This window comes from Sinocyclocheilus grahami, unplaced genomic scaffold (assembly GCF_001515645.1).
Source record: "Sinocyclocheilus grahami isolate Dianchi unplaced genomic scaffold, SAMN03320097.WGS_v1.1 scaffold86.1, whole genome shotgun sequence".
Taxonomy (NCBI): domain Eukaryota; kingdom Metazoa; phylum Chordata; class Actinopteri; order Cypriniformes; family Cyprinidae; genus Sinocyclocheilus; species Sinocyclocheilus grahami.
This window is the reverse complement of record NW_015505265.1, coordinates 1,010,479-1,030,869: the sequence shown is the minus strand read 5'-3', so window position 1 is coordinate 1,030,869 and position 20,391 is coordinate 1,010,479. Positions and strand designations below refer to the sequence as shown.

The 20,391-nt window shown below is 36.8% G+C and overlaps 2 protein-coding genes across 4 annotated transcripts in view; one reads left to right on the top strand and one right to left on the bottom strand.

The window, feature by feature from the left end:
* jmjd1ca (jumonji domain containing 1Ca) overlaps positions 1 to 9,547 on the top strand; it is a 90,221-nt gene extending 80,674 nt beyond the window's left edge. Inside the window, exons 12-27 of one of the 2 annotated variants that reach the window (XM_016274374.1) lie at positions 85 to 286; positions 586 to 815; positions 918 to 1,070; positions 1,724 to 1,813; positions 1,930 to 2,054; positions 2,483 to 2,579; positions 5,006 to 5,163; positions 5,264 to 5,554; positions 5,841 to 6,009; positions 6,117 to 6,207; positions 6,818 to 6,948; positions 7,032 to 7,154; positions 7,605 to 7,744; positions 8,021 to 8,227; positions 8,370 to 8,501; positions 9,227 to 9,547. In XM_016274374.1, the coding sequence (XP_016129860.1) occupies positions 85 to 286; positions 586 to 815; positions 918 to 1,070; positions 1,724 to 1,813; positions 1,930 to 2,054; positions 2,483 to 2,579; positions 5,006 to 5,163; positions 5,264 to 5,554; positions 5,841 to 6,009; positions 6,117 to 6,207; positions 6,818 to 6,948; positions 7,032 to 7,154; positions 7,605 to 7,744; positions 8,021 to 8,227; positions 8,370 to 8,501; positions 9,227 to 9,328 (2,441 nt within the window). In that variant the 3' untranslated portion in view covers positions 9,329 to 9,547. Of the gene's footprint in view, positions 1 to 84; positions 287 to 585; positions 816 to 917; positions 1,071 to 1,723; positions 1,814 to 1,929; positions 2,055 to 2,482; positions 2,580 to 5,005; positions 5,164 to 5,263; positions 5,555 to 5,840; positions 6,010 to 6,116; positions 6,208 to 6,817; positions 6,949 to 7,031; positions 7,161 to 7,604; positions 7,745 to 8,020; positions 8,228 to 8,369; positions 8,502 to 9,226 lie in introns of both variants that reach the window. The other variant, XM_016274373.1, reaches the window with a different exon arrangement.
* A 1,487-nt stretch (positions 9,548 to 11,034) lies between these two features.
* On the bottom strand, positions 11,035 to 14,734 carry nrbf2a (nuclear receptor binding factor 2a). Of its 2 annotated transcripts, none has more exons than XM_016274381.1 (4): positions 14,573 to 14,734; positions 14,070 to 14,154; positions 13,915 to 13,955; positions 11,035 to 11,727 (listed from the first exon to the last, which is right to left on the bottom strand). In XM_016274381.1, the coding sequence occupies exons 1-4, from the start codon at positions 14,600 to 14,602 to the stop codon at positions 11,284 to 11,286; spliced, it is 600 nt and encodes a 199-aa protein (XP_016129867.1). In that variant the 5' UTR covers positions 14,603 to 14,734; the 3' UTR covers positions 11,035 to 11,283. The 2 variants fall into 2 exon arrangements, with proteins under 2 accessions (XP_016129867.1, XP_016129868.1); XM_016274382.1 differs by having other exon boundaries at positions 14,070 to 14,180; positions 14,573 to 14,651.
* Positions 14,735 to 20,391: the final 5,657 nt, after the last annotated feature.

Below are 20,391 nucleotides of genomic sequence, written 5' to 3'. Positions count from 1 at the left end.
CCATGACAATTCAAATCATGCATATTCAAACTAACGCTGAGATACAAATGTGTACTTTGCTCAGCTATGTTATTTCCGTCTCAGATGGCATCCCTCAATCTGTGCTGAAAGACTGGAGGAAGGTGAGGAAGCTTAAGCAAACTGGAGAAGCGTTCTTACAAGACGTCTCGTGTGCAGAGATCGGGACCAACGTGCAGAAGTGCAGAGAGTGTCGCTTGGATCGCTCACGTAAATCTCAGGAGCCTGCCATCTCACCCGTCTTCTGCCGATTTTACTACTTCCGACGGTCAGTCTTTTATACTGTTGGCACTGTTCTTGGACAAATGTGAACTCCCTGTGATGCACTTCATTTGGGGTTTATTTGGGTCATCATTGGTGCAATATTTACTCAATTCTCATGAAGTACTGCGGAGTCCGACTTTAATGATATGCACTCAAGTTTGTTTAAAACATGATAATCATATCCATGATTTGCACATGTTTAATGGAAGTAAGAACATCTGAACTATTGTCTTTTTAAAATCCAATTGCATCATCAGTCAGCACAATTTATACATACACTAATTCTTTCCCCATTCTCTTCAGTCTGTCGTACAGTAAGAACGGCGTTATCCGTGTGAATGGGTTTTCGGTGTCTGAGCAGACAGATGAGGAGGCGGTTACGGTGTGGACGGGAAGCTCAGAGGACGAGGAAAGCAAGAAGATGAGAAAGATGGACCTTGAGACATCAAAATCCATCCTTGCACTCATCGGAGACAAGTTTTGCCAGCTCATAAAGACGGAGGACACTGCTTTCACCTGGGTCAAGAAAGACAGTATGTTTGTCTGGAATGACGGATACACAAAGTCTCTTATTCCTTGTCATTTTGTCTTTTTCACCTTGGCCTGCTGTCTTCTTTCTCTTTCCCTTTCTCCAGCTCAGATCATGTGGAAGCGAGCAGTTAGAGGTGTGAGGGAGATGTGTGACGCGTGTGAGGCCACTCTTTTCAACATGCACTGGGCTTGTCATAAATGTGGCTTTGTGGTTTGCATGGACTGCTATAAAGCCAGAGAGAAGAAGAAAGCCAAAGGTCAGTTGAAAATGCATCATGGATTTTTCTATTTATTTTAAACTAATTTACCTATAGGATGCCCTTTTCTTTTCACCTCTCTGGAAAAAGCCAGCTTAGACTTTCCATTCTGGTTCAAGGTGGTTTAGACTAGTTTGTTTTGGTGTAGCATGTTAAAAAATTAGTGGTTATTGTTTGTCGACCAACATGGTCTTGCTAACAGGATTCCCATGGTCATGGAAAATATGGAAAAATCAAGAAATTTTAAAATTGTGATTTTCAGGATTAAAAAGGTGATGGAAATTGTTTTTATAAAAAAATTAATTTACATTAAAATATAAAATGTAAATCTAAATTGATCAAATCTAATTTCTATAGTCACTATAATTTTTATTTTAAAATATTATCAAATTTCTCTTTGTGAGTGCAATCTATATAAAACAATTTTTAAATCCTTTCCACAAAATAGTGGAATAGTGGAAAACTCAAGAAAAAGTAAAAACTTCACTGATCAAAAGACGTGGGAGACCTGTTTTCAGTTTTAATGGTTAAGCTAGTTAAGCTAAAAAGCCATATGGGGACACCAGCATCCAAAACAAACATATGCTGTTTTTTTCAGCAGTTTTTTTTTTGTCTGTTTCTCTTTCCGACAATTTGTATGTTTTGTCATTCAGATAAGGAACTGTATGCCTGGGTCCGATGCGTAAAGAACCAGCCACATGACTTCAAGAACTTAATGCCTACTCAGATTGTCCCTGAAACAGGTAAGCATAGGAAAAGGTTTCTGTACTTATATGTATCTAAACATCACATCCGGTTTTGTGTCATCTTTGACTGTGTACCTGATAGTAAAAGTAGTGCAATGCCATCTTTTCCTAAGTATTGGTGGACATGCAGAGGTCTGTGCACTCAATGAGTGAAAAGTTTGGAATCCCATCCCATTGTTCCTGCACTGACAGCAAAACCCACAACCCCAGCACAGCCACTACCAATGGACTCTCACCAGTAAGATGCCAACTTCACATTATGTATTGGCTTATTCATGTCCTTGCAAGTTTAGAGTTCCACTTTGCATTTACATTTATGCATTTGGCAGAAGCTTTTATCCAAAGCGACTTAGATTGCATTCAAAGTATACAGTTTATTAGTACATAAATTACCTGGTAATCAAAACCATATCTTTGGCATTGGTAACACAATGCTCTACTGCATCGTGTCCAAAGCTGCTCCTGGAGGGCCAGTGTCCTGCAGAGTTTAGCTCCAAACCTAATTAAACACACCTGAACCAGCTAATCAAGGTCTTCAAACACACTAGAAACTACCAGGCAAGTGTGTTAGAGCTAAAATCTAGCTACAAGAATGTTTAGATGCATGTGAAGTTGAATAGTTGAATGAATAACTTTTTATGAAAGAGTTTTTTGGTGTGACATCAGCTTTCAGACACGGATCAGAGTTACTTGAAGAGCCGGCAGATCCCAGATCAGCAGAAGAACTTACATGTCACAGTGAAAGCGCACACTGAGAAAAGAGGTAAGGAATGTCCTACACAAACAATCTAAATCAAACACATCATTCATCCATTCTGCACTTATATCTCTTTCATTTAAATATAGTCCACAACAAGCAATGCACAATAAGACGCTTTATTGGTTGTTTGTATTTTTTCACAACTAGTGCTGTTAAAATTAATTATACATTTTTTCCAGTTTAACGGCGTAAAACATGTTGTCAGGCTACATGTCAGTAAAAATAAATGTTCCTGTCCTGTCAGCTCTTATGCTGTGCTTGTAGCACGTAGCGCATGCTCTTCAATTGCACACACAAATAGGGCGACACACGCTGTAGTCTGTATTATTTTGTATTAAAGCACAAATGAAACTACGAGCATGCGTGTCAGATCAGCTTCACGTTCAGCAGCGGCAGCTCTTAAAGTAATAGCAGCCAAATAACCTAATATCCCAGCTGCTGTGATGTCTGTTAATCGAAGAAGAAAAGAAAAAAGAAGAGATAAATAACTTTTGAAGCTTTAAGGATTCATCTATATTTAAGTTATAATTTAGTGTTTAACCAACTTTATTCAATTTCTGTATATACTTGCTGAAGGGTAAATATGACATTTATTATAATGGGTTTATGTGAAGATTGTTTTAAGTTCACTTAAGTTAGAAGTTGTTATTTTTTTTAAAGTCTAATAAATGTTAAAAGTGATAGCTCTCATTTATACCGTGACGTTAATATAGTCAACATTACATATTACATGGTTAAATATTAGGGGGGGAAAAGAATTTCATGGAGACATCAGTATTGGTATCAGTGATACTCACCTGTCATAAAAAAGAGATGCCATTAAACAAATATAAATAATTAGGGCTGTCAATCGATTAACATTTTTTTTTCTGATTAATCACATCCTTTTTCTGTGATTAATCACGATTAATCGCACACTTCATGAAATTAAGCATAGACCATTTATCTTGTTTCAAATGTTTATTTTGTCATCATTGGCTGTGTACAGCAAAGTAAACCAAAACATTGAAGGGTGATTCTCAAAAATCTCAGCTTTTTTCAAGATAAATTTAGATGACTTTCCAAAAAAGGACACTTAGAAACTCCAAAAGGACACCAAAGAACCAAATGATATAAGGAGCCCATATAAGCACATATGAAAGGAAAAAAAATCTGAATTTTATAGTATGTGTACAGTGTAACACCAATGAGCTTTTTTACATTTTAGAGAAGCCAAGTTGCGATACCGAACAGGACCACATGGAGATGCCAAAAAAAAACCTAAACTAACTGCCTGCTGACTGCATGTATATATCTACCACAGTACACGGATCCGTTCCGTATAACTAAACACAGCAACATAAACATGACAAATCAAAACTTTATCGTGAATGTGTGTGGAAACAACGTGAATGTACAGAAATGTCTGTGCCTGTGCATAAATACAATGTGCGATCAGTGCGTCAAGAGCACTCATACACGCATTATTATAACGGACTCACGCGTTCTTACTATACTGTACGACTCCTGTATGCCACCGCAATCGTCTTTACCTTGATTGCAGTCTTCATCCATCAAAACTTTACTAGCGAGACTGGTTATCCAGTCGAGAAACCGTAGCTTGCGTCTCATCTGGCCATACAGCGGTGGGATGTATTGACAATCCGTTCAGTCTGTACTTCACACAGCGTGTGTGAAGCGTGAGGGCTCGCGCACTTCAGAGACAATCACAGAATATGACAGAGCTCGTGTTTTGAAGCGAAACACACTGGAATTAATAATTCACTGAAAACGCAACACGAGTCTCTGTTCTCTCTGCAATCTCTGATGTAATCAGCCTGGTTTCCTTTATATTAGCACTGTTTTGGATGGACTGTTTGAATGCATTCGCTTACTGGATCATTGGACTGAAAACTTTCCCGGAGTTTAGCAGCTTAAAATGATCTAATCACAAGCAGAGTAGCAACATTGGGTTAAAGGGTTAGAATAGAAATTGTGCTTCAGTAATTTTGCGTTAAATTATTTTAACGCATTAAGGATTGTAAAATTAATTGCATGCGTTAACGCGTTAACGATGACAGCCCTATTAAAAATATACTGTTTCTACATTAATTTGAAGATTGAATGTGAAATTATTGCAATATAAATGTGTACTTAAAAACTTTCATATTAGGTGGGATTAATCGTGATTAATTAGTTCATTTTTTTAATTAATTGACAGCACTATTCACAACATGAAGGTAGCCCTGCCTACCATGAAATCTCATTGGTCCAAAATATGTCCTCCACATAGTGTATTAAACCAAATGTGTTGTGTGTAGCTGTGTTTCTGTCACTTTATTTTTGCCATTGGTAATTTCCCATTTTGCCTGGTTTTGACACAATTCTGGCTGATTCTGTGTACTTTCTGAATAAAATGCTCTTGACGTGTTGTTTCTTCTTATTTACAGAGAAGGCAAGGTGTGATGGTATGGAAGCTCACAGTAGGAAGTCCACAAGCCCCGAACTAGGATCAACATTGCGTGACCTTTTGACCTCCACAGCTGGAAAGTTGCGTCTCGGGGCCACTGGAGGTGCCTTTGCACCAGTTTACAACTTGTCTGAACAGGTTAGAGTTATAAAGATTGGTAAATACAAGAATATAAGATGATGATAACTAAACTAGGTGCATGACTTGTAACAAACTCTATTCATGCTTCATTCTTTAGGTAGCCCAAAACACTCATGTGCCCAACATCCTGGATGACATTATTGCTTCTGTAGTAGAAAATAAGATTCCCGCTACAAAGATGGCCCGGGTGGGGCTGAATCAGGATTCGCTGCCAGAAGGGGAGGTGGGGCATCAGCCAGAGGGTGTGAAGCTTGATGAAAGCCCATTGGCTGATCCCCACGCCATTGTCCCTCACGATTGGCTAGGAAACCACCGGCTGCTTTGGCTCAAAGATCATCGTCAGCAAGGCAACCAAAGACTGTTCAAAGAGAACTGGACACAAGAGCAGGTTTGTAATGCTCACGCTAGTGGAGTATTAACTATATCTTTACAGATACTGGGTGAAAAGGAAATGAACTCATAAGAGAATTTACAGTGAATTACAGTTTTACTTTCTGTAAAAATTAGGATTGACAGGATGAAACCTCTTGGGATTTAATTACTTAAAAGTAACCACTGATTTTGATTATTTTAAACTAAGACATTCAAAGTGGCTTCTTGTATGAAAACACGATGTAAAAAGAATCTTCATATTGTATGCTTCTGAAGCTGAAGTTGGTGCAATGTCTCTTTAGCCAGTGCTGGTGTCCGGATTGCACAAGAGTTTGAATGCTAATCTGTGGAAGCCTGAGCACTTCAGCCGTGAGTTCTCCAGCCTTCATAGTGACCTCTACAATTGCAGAGATGGGAGCGTCACAAACTCCAATGTCAAGGAGTTCTGGGATGGTTTTGAAGATGTGTCTAGTGAGTGATTAAGTACTTGTAATTCTATTCTAATTTGCTGAATATTATTTTGCTGGTTGACTCTGTGGACTAAATGTTATTTGCATTCTTGTGTATGTGACCCACAGAGAGACCTAAATCTGATAAAGGGGAGTCAGTGGTGTATAGATTAAAAGACTGGCCATCAGGGGAGGAGTTTTTGGCCCTCATGCCTGCCAGGTATTGCTGCCCTTGGAAACATTTGAAGCATATGTTGTCTTTCAGACCTCACTAGAATTTACATAGAATACCACTTTGTACTGCTAATGCTTCCTCGATTTGAATATACTTTCACCAGTATTTGAATAAACCTCTTCTCAAGCTTGGAACTTAGAAATACAGTAAAAGAGTACAAGAAGTTCCAGAAATAAAGACACGTAAATTTCTCCATAGAGAAATAGATTTCTAGTGATAAGTGTCTTCCAATTAATGAAAAATGCAGAATTGCTTTTTATTTTACACATACGTCCATCAGATTCTACATTATTTCTTGATTTGAAAATTAAAATCACAAAAAAAATTAAAAATCACAATCACAAAAAAAATTTAAATCACAAAAAAAAACAAGAATTCACTATAAATGAGTGCTTAAATTGTATTAAGCCATCAAGTCACCTTAAACCACACAATTATAAAGTAAACACCATTGTACTCATTATTATAATAAGTTTAATGCTATTCTACATTTTCATTTTTAAAAAATCACATTGCTTTTATGGGGTGTAATGAGGTTTTACTGATATTTTTGAGACAAAGGAATTTGATGATGTAATGCTTTCACCCACCTCAGATATCATGATGTGATGAAGTCTTTGCCGGTACCAGAGTACACAGACCCAGAGGCACATCTGAACCTGGCCTCACATCTGCCCTCCTTCTTCATTCGACCTGACCTTGGTCCTCGCCTCTGCTGCGCCCACGGTATTCTTTCTTTCCTGTACTTACTGACAGTGCTGTTGTGCTCTTTGTTATGCAATGGACCTTATGCTCCAGTGTTTGTTCAGGTGTAACAACATGCCCAGAACAAGACTTCGGGACCAGCAATCTACATGTTGAAATCTCAGACTCCATGAGTATTCTGGTATATGTCGGGGTGGCCAAAGGAAACGGAGCCTCATCCAAAGCTGGTACTCGTACGTAAACATGATATTGTGGCATTGATGTTTTCCTCTAAAATATTTATTTTGCCTTAGTAGGTTTGCATATACATTATTTAACAGTAAAATTAGAGAGGTGGATCTGGATGCAAAGACATTCTGTGTATGGATTTTGAAAATAGGATGACTCAACAGTCAATAGTTTTACATTAATACATTCATTGACTTTGTGTGAGATCATTGCTGCCATAATGCCTCTTTTAAAGCTATTTGAATGTTGATTAATGGAAATAAAAATGTTTTTTTGTTTACTAGACTCAGGCTTGAGATTTGCCACTCAGCAGTATTCTTGGAAATTGCTGAAATAAAAAATGTATTGGTGTCCTTTAAAATGCCACCATAAGAACTTTTATGGAACATTGTGAGCAATAATTTGTGTGTAAGAGTGCATTAATTTGGCTGTCAACCCCTTTGTGATAGGGGTACTAAAGCTCTTGGAAGGAGAAGTTCTGGATGAGAGTGTAAAGAAACGACTGAAAGACCCTAAAGAGACGCCAGGTGCTCTGTGGCACATCTACATGAGTAAAGACCTAAAAAAGATCCAGGAGTTTCTACAAAAGGTACTGCACTTCTTGATCATGTAAAGCATATGAGCTTATTTAATTGCTGGTTAGGGATGAGTTGTCCGATATAGCGCTGGTTCAGTATTGTGTGCCACAAGGCTCTGTCTTGTGCCCATTGTTGTTCTCGCTGGCGATGCTCCTAAAACCATCCATTAGCTTTATATTTCATCTAGATTAAATTAGTTCACTAAGCACGTATTGCTGTTTTATTAGACCCCCCCCCCCCCACACCATCAATGAGAATATGATATTTATGCTTCTGTGTGTTTGCAGATCGCTGCTGAGCAGCAGGCTGAAGCGGATCCAGAGGCAGACTCTGACTCAGAGTGGGACGGTGATTCCGACCCCCTGCGTGAAGGCGGCTGGTATCTGAGCCCCAGGCTGAGGCAGAAGCTACAGGATGAATATGGCATAGAGAGCTGCACACTCCTCCAGTTCCATGGAGATGCTATCATCATCCCTGCTGGAGCTCTGCACCAGGTACATTACCGCACTCACATTACCAGCTACATCCTCCTAAAGCAATCCGTCTTGGGCTCTTGGGAAGGATGACTGCATTCCTAAAGCTGTCACTCCACCAGGTGTTCAGTATTCAGTATTTATGCATGCTGTGTGTTTTTAGGTGATGAATCTGCACAGTTGCATCCAAGTGAATGTGGATTTTGTGTCCCCTGAACATGCGCACAACTCCTATTATCTAACCCAAGAGCTCCGCCCTCTCAAAGACCAAATGAACTATGAAGACAAACTCCAGGTACCTCCATCTACCTACTGTGACCTGTTTTGTTGATCATTTAGTTTCCATTTCTGCTGCATCATGCTGGTAACCCTACCCACAGTGCAATCTCATTGGCCCAAAATCACGCTTCACATAACATTACTTTCTGATTTGTTGTGTGGCATTGTGTCTCACAGCATTTTTACTTTACTCTCTGGAATAAAGGCTGGATACACCAGTCTTTTGACTCGATTTACAGTCTGTAGGAGTCACAGAAAATTGCATAGTGTATGATGGACACAGACTTTAATTTTCTAGCTTCAGACTATGATTTCATCCTGTCGGAGGATATCACATGTTTGATATTTTGCACTGATTTTAGAACACATTGTTTTCAGTTCTCCTGCGTCTGCTAACAATGAGACACATGTGGAGGCTTGCAATTTTGTTGTGCTTAGAGCTATTTGAACATCTGGTAGTGTGTGAACCTCAATCGTTTAGTGTATAATTCCCATTTTTTCCCGCTCTAGCCATTTAAAAAGTCGACAAGTGTAAGATGCCTAGTGTTTTAAATTCTGTTCAGATTTTAAGTCGTATAGTGTATTCCAGTTTTTTTGTGATAAGGCATGATGTTGCAAAAATTGCTATTGCAGTTTATATTCCTTTAAGTTGATACTATAATGTTTTATTGTAATCCCAAGTGTAATTAGGCATGAGCCAGATCTGTAAGTAAAATCTTTTCATCCCTCTTGATTGTTCAGGTGAAGAACATCTTTTATCACTCTGTGAAAGATGCTGTAGCCACACTGAGGAACCATTTGAAGGAGAAGAACACAGACGATGGGAAACAGGAGGAGTCCTGACAATGCATCTCCTCCTCCTCTGTCCAAACCCTTGGAGCATAAAGACAATCCCAGGATTCTCCAGCAAGAAATCTCTTAGATGTGATTCTAACAAAATGGGCCACTCTGCAAGATTCTGTGACTTCCTCTATGATGTCACTGTCTTCTCTTTGATTTTATTCTCTTAGTTTGAACTTCCCCATCATGTCTTCCTGCACGGACAGGAAGCGTAGTAAGGGGTGGAGGCACAACAAACGGAGATAAAAGTAGTACACTGTGCTCTCCAAACAGGTGCAATGAACTTCAAAGCCCATCACTTCCACTTGCCGCACATGCAGAAGACCATGGAAAACCTTTAGAAAGAGCGACACTGGCAAATACATGTTTTTCCAAAGGCGATAATGATTCACGACATGTTCTTTATTACTAGTTATTGCACTGCAAAGTGTTCAACATGTTGTCATGCTGTGTTTTGGACCGTTTTAGAGAGCAGTGATTCCAACACAATCATAGCAGCATTCCATCACATCAGCAGCTGCCAAATGGACAGGTTTTATTATGTTTAAGCAACATTAAATTATTTACAGTTTGGCAAATATTCACTGTGCAGAGGGTGAATATTAAAGAATTAGTTTATTCTGCGTTTGTTTAAAAAAAAAAAGATCTTGTGAAATTTTCAGCTGAAATGTAATATGTAAATAGCAGAATATACATATATAAATATATATTATGATTTTCTATAACATGGTGTGCTTTATTTGCTGTTTGTGTTGTTTGCTACTGTATGTACATTGAAGTTAAAGAGATGTTTTACATTTTCCATTAAAAATGGAATAGTCAATATTGATTTGTCGCTCATGCCTGTTTACGTGATCCATTCAAAGATTTAGTTGGTTTTCTAGGTTATTTAAAGGGATAGTTCACTCGAAATCGAAACTTCAATTCTTTTTTTTACTTAACCTGGTGTTGGTCAAATGCTATGCGCCCTCTCTTTTTTCAGACCACAAAAGGAGAAATGAATAGAAAATTGCCTGTGTATATTGTCTATATAATGGCTGTGAATTGTAACCAGCTTCAAGCGTTAACAGAAACGATGCAAAATATCAGTGTTCTGTGGGTGAAAACAACCCTGAATTTAACAACTTTGTGTTAATGAGACTATATTACCCATTGCGCATCTACAAAAACATCCAAAAGTGCATTTCACTTGATTCCCTTCACTTACACAAACACTTTCATAAAGTGTAAATGTAGTTTAACTACTATCACCTACTAGTAGCACATTTTACTTCTGTGATCGGGTGTGTTGAACAAGAAAAAGTCTTTCCTGATTTATTAATTTATTATTTTTATTAATGCATGTTTAGTAAGACTAGGAGCATGTATTTAAAATGTAATTGGGTACTTTGACCCAATATAGGCAGTTGATTCTACAGTAAACACAGTAAAGTCAAAAGTTGGAATAATTAAGATTTTTTTGTTTGGTTGTTTTTGAAAGAAGTTTCTTCAAGGCTGCATTTATTTGATAAAAAAACAAACTGCAGTAATATTGTGAAATATTACCATTTAAAAGAATGTTTTGTATTTGAATATATTCTAAAATGTAACATTTTTCTGACGCAAAGCTGCATTTTCAGCATCATTATTCCAGTATTAAGTGTCACATGATCCTTCAGAAAGAAACATTTCTTATTATTATTATTAATCTTAAAAAATGATTTTGTTGCTTAATATTTGTGGAAACCAAGACACCATCCAACAGTTCGGGTTAAGCAAGTTGAGCGTTACCATCACAGGAATGAATTACATTTTAAAATACATTAATATAAAAAAACTTGTTTTAAATAGTAATATTATTTCCCTTTTACTGTTGTACTATATCTTTGATCAAATAAATGCAGCCAGCATAAGAGACAATAGACCAAAAAAAATGTAATTCTCCAATCTTTTGAGTGGTGCTGTAGGTGGATGCAGGTCTAGCTGTCATTTGCCGTCTTCAGCAGCAGCTGGATCTCCTGCTGGAGGTCAGGAGGCACATGCAGGAGCTTCATGCCCAGCGGTGAAGGCTGATCTAGAGAAGCCGGAGGACTCTGATGCTCCTCATACAGGTCTCTCTTCAGACTAGCATTCTCCGCCTTCAGTTTCTCATGCTCCTCCAGCAACCGCTTGTTCTCCAGCAGCAGAACCGCCACAAGCTTCCACAGGTCAGCGATGGCAGTGCTCTGCTCTTCCAGCCGAGTCTTGTCGTCTTTGGCAGCCTTCCAGCCGAGTGGAGGACTTTGGAGGGCTGTTGGACTGGTGCAGTCTGTTATCAGGCTGACCAGGACCTTTTCTTTGAGTTTAGTCTGTTTGCGGCTCATCTTGATCAGTCGCTGCTGTTGGAGATGTCTATCTCTCTGCAGCTCTAAAGACAGTCGTACCTTGATAGAAAATGTGATAATGGTTCAAATGTTGGCTGTGCTTTTCTGAAAGTACAAATGTGTACTTTACATAAAAGAACAAGTGTTCCTTTTCATTCACAATAGTTATTACTGTAGGCAACATCCTTAAAGATGACAACAGCTGCCTGCAGGTTTTATGTATTATTTGACTGTTCAGATTAATTGAAAAATTAATAAACACAAATGCGATTTTAGAATACTCATTTTTTTCCCCTTTTCTCCATTAAGGCTTTTCAGGTTATGTTGATATGATGTTGATATTTACTAATAAACAACATTTTTGGTTAAAATACGGATTCTTACTTTGGTCACTTCAAAGTAGCATTTTACACCTGTACGTTACGTATTTGTACCAGGAAGCTGGACAGTTTTTTATTCAGCAAAGATGCATTATATTGATAAAAAAGGACAGTAAAAATTTTTTTTTACAAGGCATAAATGAATGAATGAATGCTGTTCTTTTGAACTTTCTATTCATCAAAGAATCCTAAAAAAATGTTTCAGATTCTTTTCAAGATTGATAATAAGAAATGTTTCTTGAGCAGCAGATCCAGACACTGAAGACTGGAGTAATGATACTGAAAAACAGAGCTTTTTGCATCACAGGAATAAATTACATTTGAAATCATATTGAAACAGAAAACAGTCATTTTAAATTGTAATAATATTCAAAACAATATTACTGTTTTACTGTTTCTGGTCAAATAAACGCACCTTTGGTGAGAATAAGAGACTTCCTTCAAACAAACAAAAAATAAGAAACGTTTCTTGAGCAGCAGATCCAGACACTGAAGACTGGAGTAATGATACTGAAAAACATAGCTTTTTGCATCACAGGAATAAATTACTGGTCAAATAAACGCACCTTTGGTGAGAATAAGAGACTTCCTTCAAACAAACAAAAAATTTCAGACACCAAACTTTTGAATGTCAGAATACATCTTTGCAATTCATGCACAATCTTTGTACTGTAAGTAGAATCTGAAACATATTTACAGCAATTTACCTTATCTAAATCCATTCTGTATATTTTTTCTTAAATTTGTCAGAATTTTTTTTTTTTAAACATTCTCCCGATTCCATTTTGGCCCTTTTAAAGGGGTCATATGACGTTGCTAAAGACCCATTGTAGGCTCTGCAGAACTGCAGGTTCAGGAAACAGTCCTCCATAAAATGCGTCACACAGCGTCACGCACTGCAGGCTTGAGAACTGCACGGCCGGCGGATTCAACGAAGGCAACCACATGTGACGACCCCGGGCTGGACTCCGCTACGTCCACAAGGGGTCATATGACGTTGCTAAAGACCCATTGTAGGCTCTGCAGAACTGCAGGTTCAGGAAACAGTCCTCCATAAAATGCGTCACACAGCGTCACGCACTGCGGGCTTGAGAACTGCACGGCCGGCGGATTCAACGAAGGCAACCACATGTGACGACCCCGGGCTGGACTCCGCTACGTTAACGGTGAAAGCCGATCCAACGATCCACAGTGTGAAGTTGTAGTATTCCCTCAGCGACCAGCATGGATCAGCTCCAGGCATGACGAAGCGGATATCGTCCTCTTTTGGAAGGCCAAACAAAGTAGTTTCGCTTTCACAACGAAACACACAGCGCCTTCACGACATGGCGGCGGCAACAATACTACAGCGAGAATCAAAGTTACGCCTTCTTTCTTTGCGTGAACATTTGGGCGCCGTTATGCAAATCTTCCCAGATAGTGACGTAGATATGTGGGGGCGTGTTAGAACGAGCCGTTTTAGGTAGGTGTGGCTGACTCTTAACTTTTATAAAGAATATCTCTTTGGATTTGAGACTTTAGTCTTTGCAACTTTACAGATCTTCTTTGTGCACCAAGAGCTTGTAACACTCCAAAGAGAAAGCAAAAATTGAAATCGCATCATATGACCCCTTTAAAATCGCTTCCACTTTGTATATGAATATTAAAATGTACACTACTCGGCATGTATCATTACATTATACTTTTTCTTTTTTTTCTCCTTAGATTTGCTGGCATGAGGGCTGGAGGATTGTTCTCTAAAATGGGAAAAGCTTTAAATCAAATATTTGAAAAAGAAGTACACTACTCAAAAGCTTGGCCTATGATTCAGACGTGCCAGACTGCTGGAATAGAGTCACACCTGTCTGTCAGACACATGCTGTTTTACCTGTTCACTCTGTGTCACTGACAAGGCCTCTTTCATCAGCTCTGAGCAGAAAGAAACAAATACAGATTCATTCACTCACACATTTATCTTCATGCCATCCCAATTCTTCATGTGTGCTTGCTCTTAAGAGAACAAAAGGGGCTTCGCTGATTTACCTGCTGCTTTACTATGGCATAAAATTGCCTCTTCAAATTTTTCCTTTGCCACCAACTGATCTGCCTTTCGGCCAAAATGATGGGCCTGTGGAAAAACAACTGTCATGCTTTCTGGGGAAACACAGTTATAGGATTAAAATCATTACAACTCAAAACAGTGACTAATACCATGAACATGAAATCCAAAATAGCACGTGCCAGTTATTACATTTCATAATTCTTAAGATAAAATCCTGCAAGGCAGTTATGATTTTGGTTATGAGAAATATTTGTTAAATATCTTTTTTGGAGGGGAGGGTTATATGTATAAATGTAGCTTTATTTATATATTTATTTAGACATAAGGGCCTGACCAATTAACATTTGGTAATCACAATACATTTAGCATGGCTATTTACAAGTTTAAATACGTAAAGCCACAACAGAAAGACTTGTAACAGCTCAAGTAACCACAGGTTGCCAGAACATTTTATATTATACTGTGATTTAAAAAAATCACTTACACGATTTAGAGGGCTGTCCATTACTTCCATTTGTATTTCACCCAGCAGACAGACAGATTTCACAATGTTTACCTCACGACAAACAGCAGCGGTGACTGAGCACCTCGCGCAACTTCACGAGCGCTTTGTGGTGACGCGACACGTGTTTGAGTGACTTCACAGTGTTTGCCGCCACCTGCTGGACAACACAGACACGTCAAGGATCTCTTATCTATGGAAGGCCGTCAGGGCCAAAGTGTGTGGTACTAATACGTAATTACACGTTAACACACAATTGCATACTATGGAAGGCCGTTAGGGCCAAAACGTGTGGTACTAATGCGTTAACACGTCATTTTGTGCTCATTTTGTGCTGGCATTGAGCTTTAGCACCCACCATCTACTGGTGTTTTTTTTAATGAATTTTAATTTAATGTTTTTTTTTCGTAGCATAAGTAGGCTACAACTACATATAATAGTTATAGCACAACTAGTATTCAAGTATTTTAAATTATAACTGTTCAACCCCTGAAAGTCATGACCAATTTCACAATTACAATATAATTACACAAAATATTAATTACATATTTCTCCAAACAGTAAAGCCAAATTTGTGTATTAACACTTACAAAAAAAAAATCTATATCCTGTTTTCATAATTCAACAGAGGTGTAAAGTATTGGAGTAAATGTACTTAGTTACTGTACTTGAGTATCTTTTCGGGTACTTTGTAGTTGTACCGAGTATCAAAGATATTAGCAACTTTTACTCTTTACTCCACTACATTTCTGAATGAGCATCTGTACTCTTTACTCCACTACATTTGAAATGAGTGTTGCAGTTATACACTACATTTTGCATGGACCTAGCTTTTTCTGCGGCAGTTTATTTCTGCTACAAAAGACGTGATACTGCCTATTACAGATCACTGAAAGTACTGCGTTTTGCCCTTACTCACCCAAACTTGTCAACAGGGCTACTTTATGTGAATGCGAGTTCCTTAGCAAGTATTTGTGAATCAGAGGTGTTTTATGTATGAAATGAGGACATGACTGCAGCCGGCAATGAGGCCCAATATATATATATATCATTGTGAACTAAAACAATTTAAATATATATTTTTATTTTTTGTCATTGATTTAAAGCCTACTAACTAAAATAAAAGTCGAAGCTGAAGTACTAAAATTACTACAACTAAAATAGATTTTTATTGTATTTTATATATATATATATATACACTCTAAAAAATGCTGGGTTGTTTCAACCCAATGTTGGGTCAAATATGGACTAACCCAACTGTTGGGTTAAAAAGCTCATTTAAAAATGTAACCAAAATTTAACCCAACAGTTGGGTTAGTCCATATTTGACCCAACATTGGGTTGAAACAACCCAGCATTTTTTAGAGTGTACACACACACACACGCATATACATATATAAATCATATATAAATATAAAAAATAAATTTAAGCTAAAAATAAAAATAAAACCTAATAAAAGCACTAAACTAAAAGTCCAATTAAAATCAAAACTGAAAATATATTTTAAAAAAGCGTATTAAAATATTAATAAATACTATAATACAAAACACTGAAGTAACACATTTTATAAATTATTTTGGGTATGAACATTTATATAAATCTTATTAATTGTAGTTTTTAATTCAAATTCAAATGACACGTTACATAAACTGTCTTATTTCCTTCAGTCACCCTTCTGCTTTTATAACAAAACTGTTAAACATTTATATACATTTACACTCAAGTACATTACATATGAGTATCTACATATTTTATACAGACTGACACTAAATAAATTACATACAATCTCTTGCACACCCAGTTTAAACAACTAATGCTTCTGCTATAGTAGTGACATTAGCACAGTTTCACACGAGACTAATCATATGTATTGCTTCATTTCCTAATTGTTAATTACAGACTGTCCCTTGTTCTCTGGCAGTGGATTAACAGTCTTTTAGTTGCTGTATCATCTCGAGCTCTAGGCATGTAAGCGGTTCTTTTTGGTTCTGTTGGAAGGCGACTCTGAAACATCAGCCAAAATCTTAATGACCAGTCTGCAGTGAAACCGTTTGTGTAACATTCAGCCCTGACAATGTTTGCCCAAACCAATTACACTTACTATAAAAACGCATGATAATAAAAATGCAGGGAAGTAAATCAATAGATTAGGCTGACGTTTGAGGTTTGAATTAGACTAAATTAGGGCTTTTTTATGTAATTATCAGTGTTCAGTCAGGCGTTTACATCAAAAGTGTGAAAAAGTGATCAAAACTGAAAAGTAAGACAATGGTGTAGTAATCTGGGTTGTTCCCAGCAAACATAGAATGCTCTTCTAACGTTCTGACAACCTAAAAAGAACGTTCTATTTCCATATAGATAACTTTACTGGCTAAACAAATACAAACCTCCAAAACATGTTCTCAGAACATTCCGGGAATCGGAAGACGGAATCGGAACATTCCTAAGAACCGAAAAATCTTAGCTGGTGTGCTGTTGCTCTGGACCCCATCACTTGAGGGTCAGCTGTTCGGACGAGAGTAACACGCTTAAACCAAACCCTCACACCTACGCCGCCCCCCATCCCGACTCAAAGAGGTGCTCTCTGGCCCGATCCGCTGGCCTCCCCAAATCTCTCTCATTACCATACCAGCTCCAATTGTGAATGTGTTTGGAGGTGGGAACAAGTGCATTGTCCGGTGTTTTGGTTGGTTTCTGAGCACATATGAAGCTCCTCTGAGAGATGTAGAGGACTATATGTTATCAGTGTCGGCTGTGTTTGGGCGAACAGCAGAAGAAAGCCGTGAAGAACCCAGACAAGAGAAAAGCTCAATGCTCATGAAAACCAAACACGCGTTCAGCAGAATGCAGCCGTCAGGAATGGTAAGCGTTAAACTCTCAGTTGAATTGTGCAGTGCTGAAGGAGTGTATGGGTGTGAGAACTGTTGTTTTTTTTCCCTGAGAATTCAAAACGATCTGGATTTCATTTTTTCTGAAAGATATACGTTTAAAAGTTTAGGGTCAGTACTTTTTTTTTTTTTTAAATGAATGAATAATTCTATTCAGCTAGAACTATCAAAAGGTGACAGTAAAAGACATTTATAACATTACAAGAGATTTCTGTTTCTAATAAATGTTGTTCTTTTGAACTTTCTATTCACCAGGAATCCTAAAAATAGATATATATATATATATCATGGTTCCATCAAAAATTTTAAGCAGCACAGCTGTTTTTAACATTGATAATATTATCAATGATCAAATCAGCATATTAGAATTATTTCTGAAGGATCGTGTGACACTGAAGACTGTTGAAAATTCAGCTTTGCATCACAGGAATACATTTTAAAATACATAAGATAGAAAAAAAAAATGGAAATAATATTTCACAAAATCTGACCAAACTTTGAAATGCTCATTTTCGAATTGAAGAAAATCAAGTGTCTCTTTCTTTGTGAATAAAACAACTGATGATGTAAATGGTCAGTTATTAAAACTTGAAATGGATTTCTTTGGCTAGATTCAATAAGTAAAAAGATACAGATGGAAGTGTGTACAGACCTAAAGGGGTGATTTATCGAAAAACTGCATTTGAGAGAGGCGTGCTGTGTTATAAAAAAGGAATAATGAGTTTTGGAGAAATCACAGAGTGACGTTTGATTAATCGTCCTGTGCAGGGGTCACCAAACCCCCACGCAACACCAAAGCCAACGCAAATAAAATGGGCTGTGAACCCATCCCAACATGGCGCTGCGTGGGCGTGCGAGGCACAGAGGGCATAAGAGGGGCACAAAGAGAGGGGGGTACTAAACAACCCGCCGAAATAATCTACCATCTGCTATGAAGAATTAATTCACTTTATTTAGCAATATAATGTAATGATCAGTTTGATAATGGGAATGGCAATAATTGATTTAGTTTATTGATTTATTTTGTAAATATTTTCATTAATATCATTTTTGATCATATTTCTGCTATAACTGGTTGTCTTGTGAGTTATATAAGTATTGTGTCTTCCGCAGCTGCAATTCACTTTTTCTGGTGAATAGCAGCACTGACACAATAGCAAGAAATGTTTGTGTCTGTAGGCGTAAGACAAAGGAAGCAAACATTTGCGCTGCCCCCAACAATTCTGAGAATGAATAGATGTTTGGCTTTTGTGAGAAAAATGCTGTTCATTTAACAAGACACCTGAACTCACGAATCATAATAACACACTGAGCTGTCCAACACAATGATATCCGGTTAAAATGTTGAACTAGAGGGCATGAGATTTTGAGCAGGTTCTTGCTGACAGCAGACGTCTGATTCTCTGAATGACTGACTGCTGGAGGATGTAGCAGAGCTGCTCTTGTTATCAGAGCTACATCAGAGATGACAGGAAGGCAAGTGTGTGTTTAATACCGAGGACCTTAATTCTCATTAATTAGACGTCATTCGAAACAACGGTCCTCACCGAGAGTGCGATCAGCTTCAGTAGACCGTCCATGTATAAAAACTCTTCCAAATTAGGGTTCTTTACGCAGTTCCAAAAAACAATGAACCTTTTTGGCACACACACAAAAAATAATCAAATAAAATAAAGAATTCTCTAGGATAAGCAAGTAAGTAAATACATAATACTGAGCTTTTGGCACAAAATGTACCTGAGATTAATAATTTAATGAAAAATGAATGAATATTACATTATTTTAAGTTAATTAAAAAAAAATACATACATACATTATATTTTTGGCACAAAACGTTCCTAAGGTTAAAAAGTAAGTAAATAAATAAACAAACCTTTTTTTTGCACAAAATGTTCCTGATGTTAAAAATTAAATAAGTAAATAAATGTATAAATAAACCTCTTTTTTTTTGCATATAATGTTTCTGAGGTTAAAATCAAATAAATAAAAATAAACCTTTTGCACAAAACATTCCTTAGGTTAAAAATGAAACAAACAAACAAATAAATAAATAATAATAATAATAATAAATAAAACATTTTGACAAAAGATAAAAATGAAACAAACAAACACACACAAACTGCCACAAAACATTCCTGAGGTTAAAAATTAAACATAAATAAATCAATAAATAAACACAACCAAACATTCCTGAGGTTAAAAATGAAACAAACAAACAAATAAATAAATAATAATAATAATAATAAATAAAACATTTTGACAAAAGATAAAAATGAAACAAACAAACACACACAAACTGCCACAAAACATTCCTGAGGTTAAAAATTAAACATAAATAAATCAATAAATAAACACAACCAAACATTCCTGAGGTTAAAAATGAAACAAACAAACAAACAAACAAATAAATAAATAAATAATAATAAATAAAACATTTTGACAAATGTTAAAAATGAAACAAACACACACAAACTGCCACAAAACATTCCTGAGGTTAAAAATGAAACAAACAAACAAACAAACAAATAAATAAATAAATAATAATAAATAAAACATTTTGACAAATGTTAAAAATGAAACAAACACACACAAACTGCCACAAAACATTCCTGAGGTTAAAAATGAAACATAAATAAATCAATAAATAAACATTTTGACAAAAGTTTCTAAAGTTAAAAATGAAACAAACAAACACACACACACACAACTGCCACAAAACATTTCTGAGGTTAAAATAAAAAGTAAATAAATAAATAATCATTTCTGAGGTTTAAAAAGAAGCAAACAAACAAACAAACAAAATAAATAAATAAAGATTAGATAGATAGACAGATAGATAGATGATAGATAGATAGATAGATAGACAGATAGATAGATAGATAGATAGATAGATAGATAGATAGATAGACAGA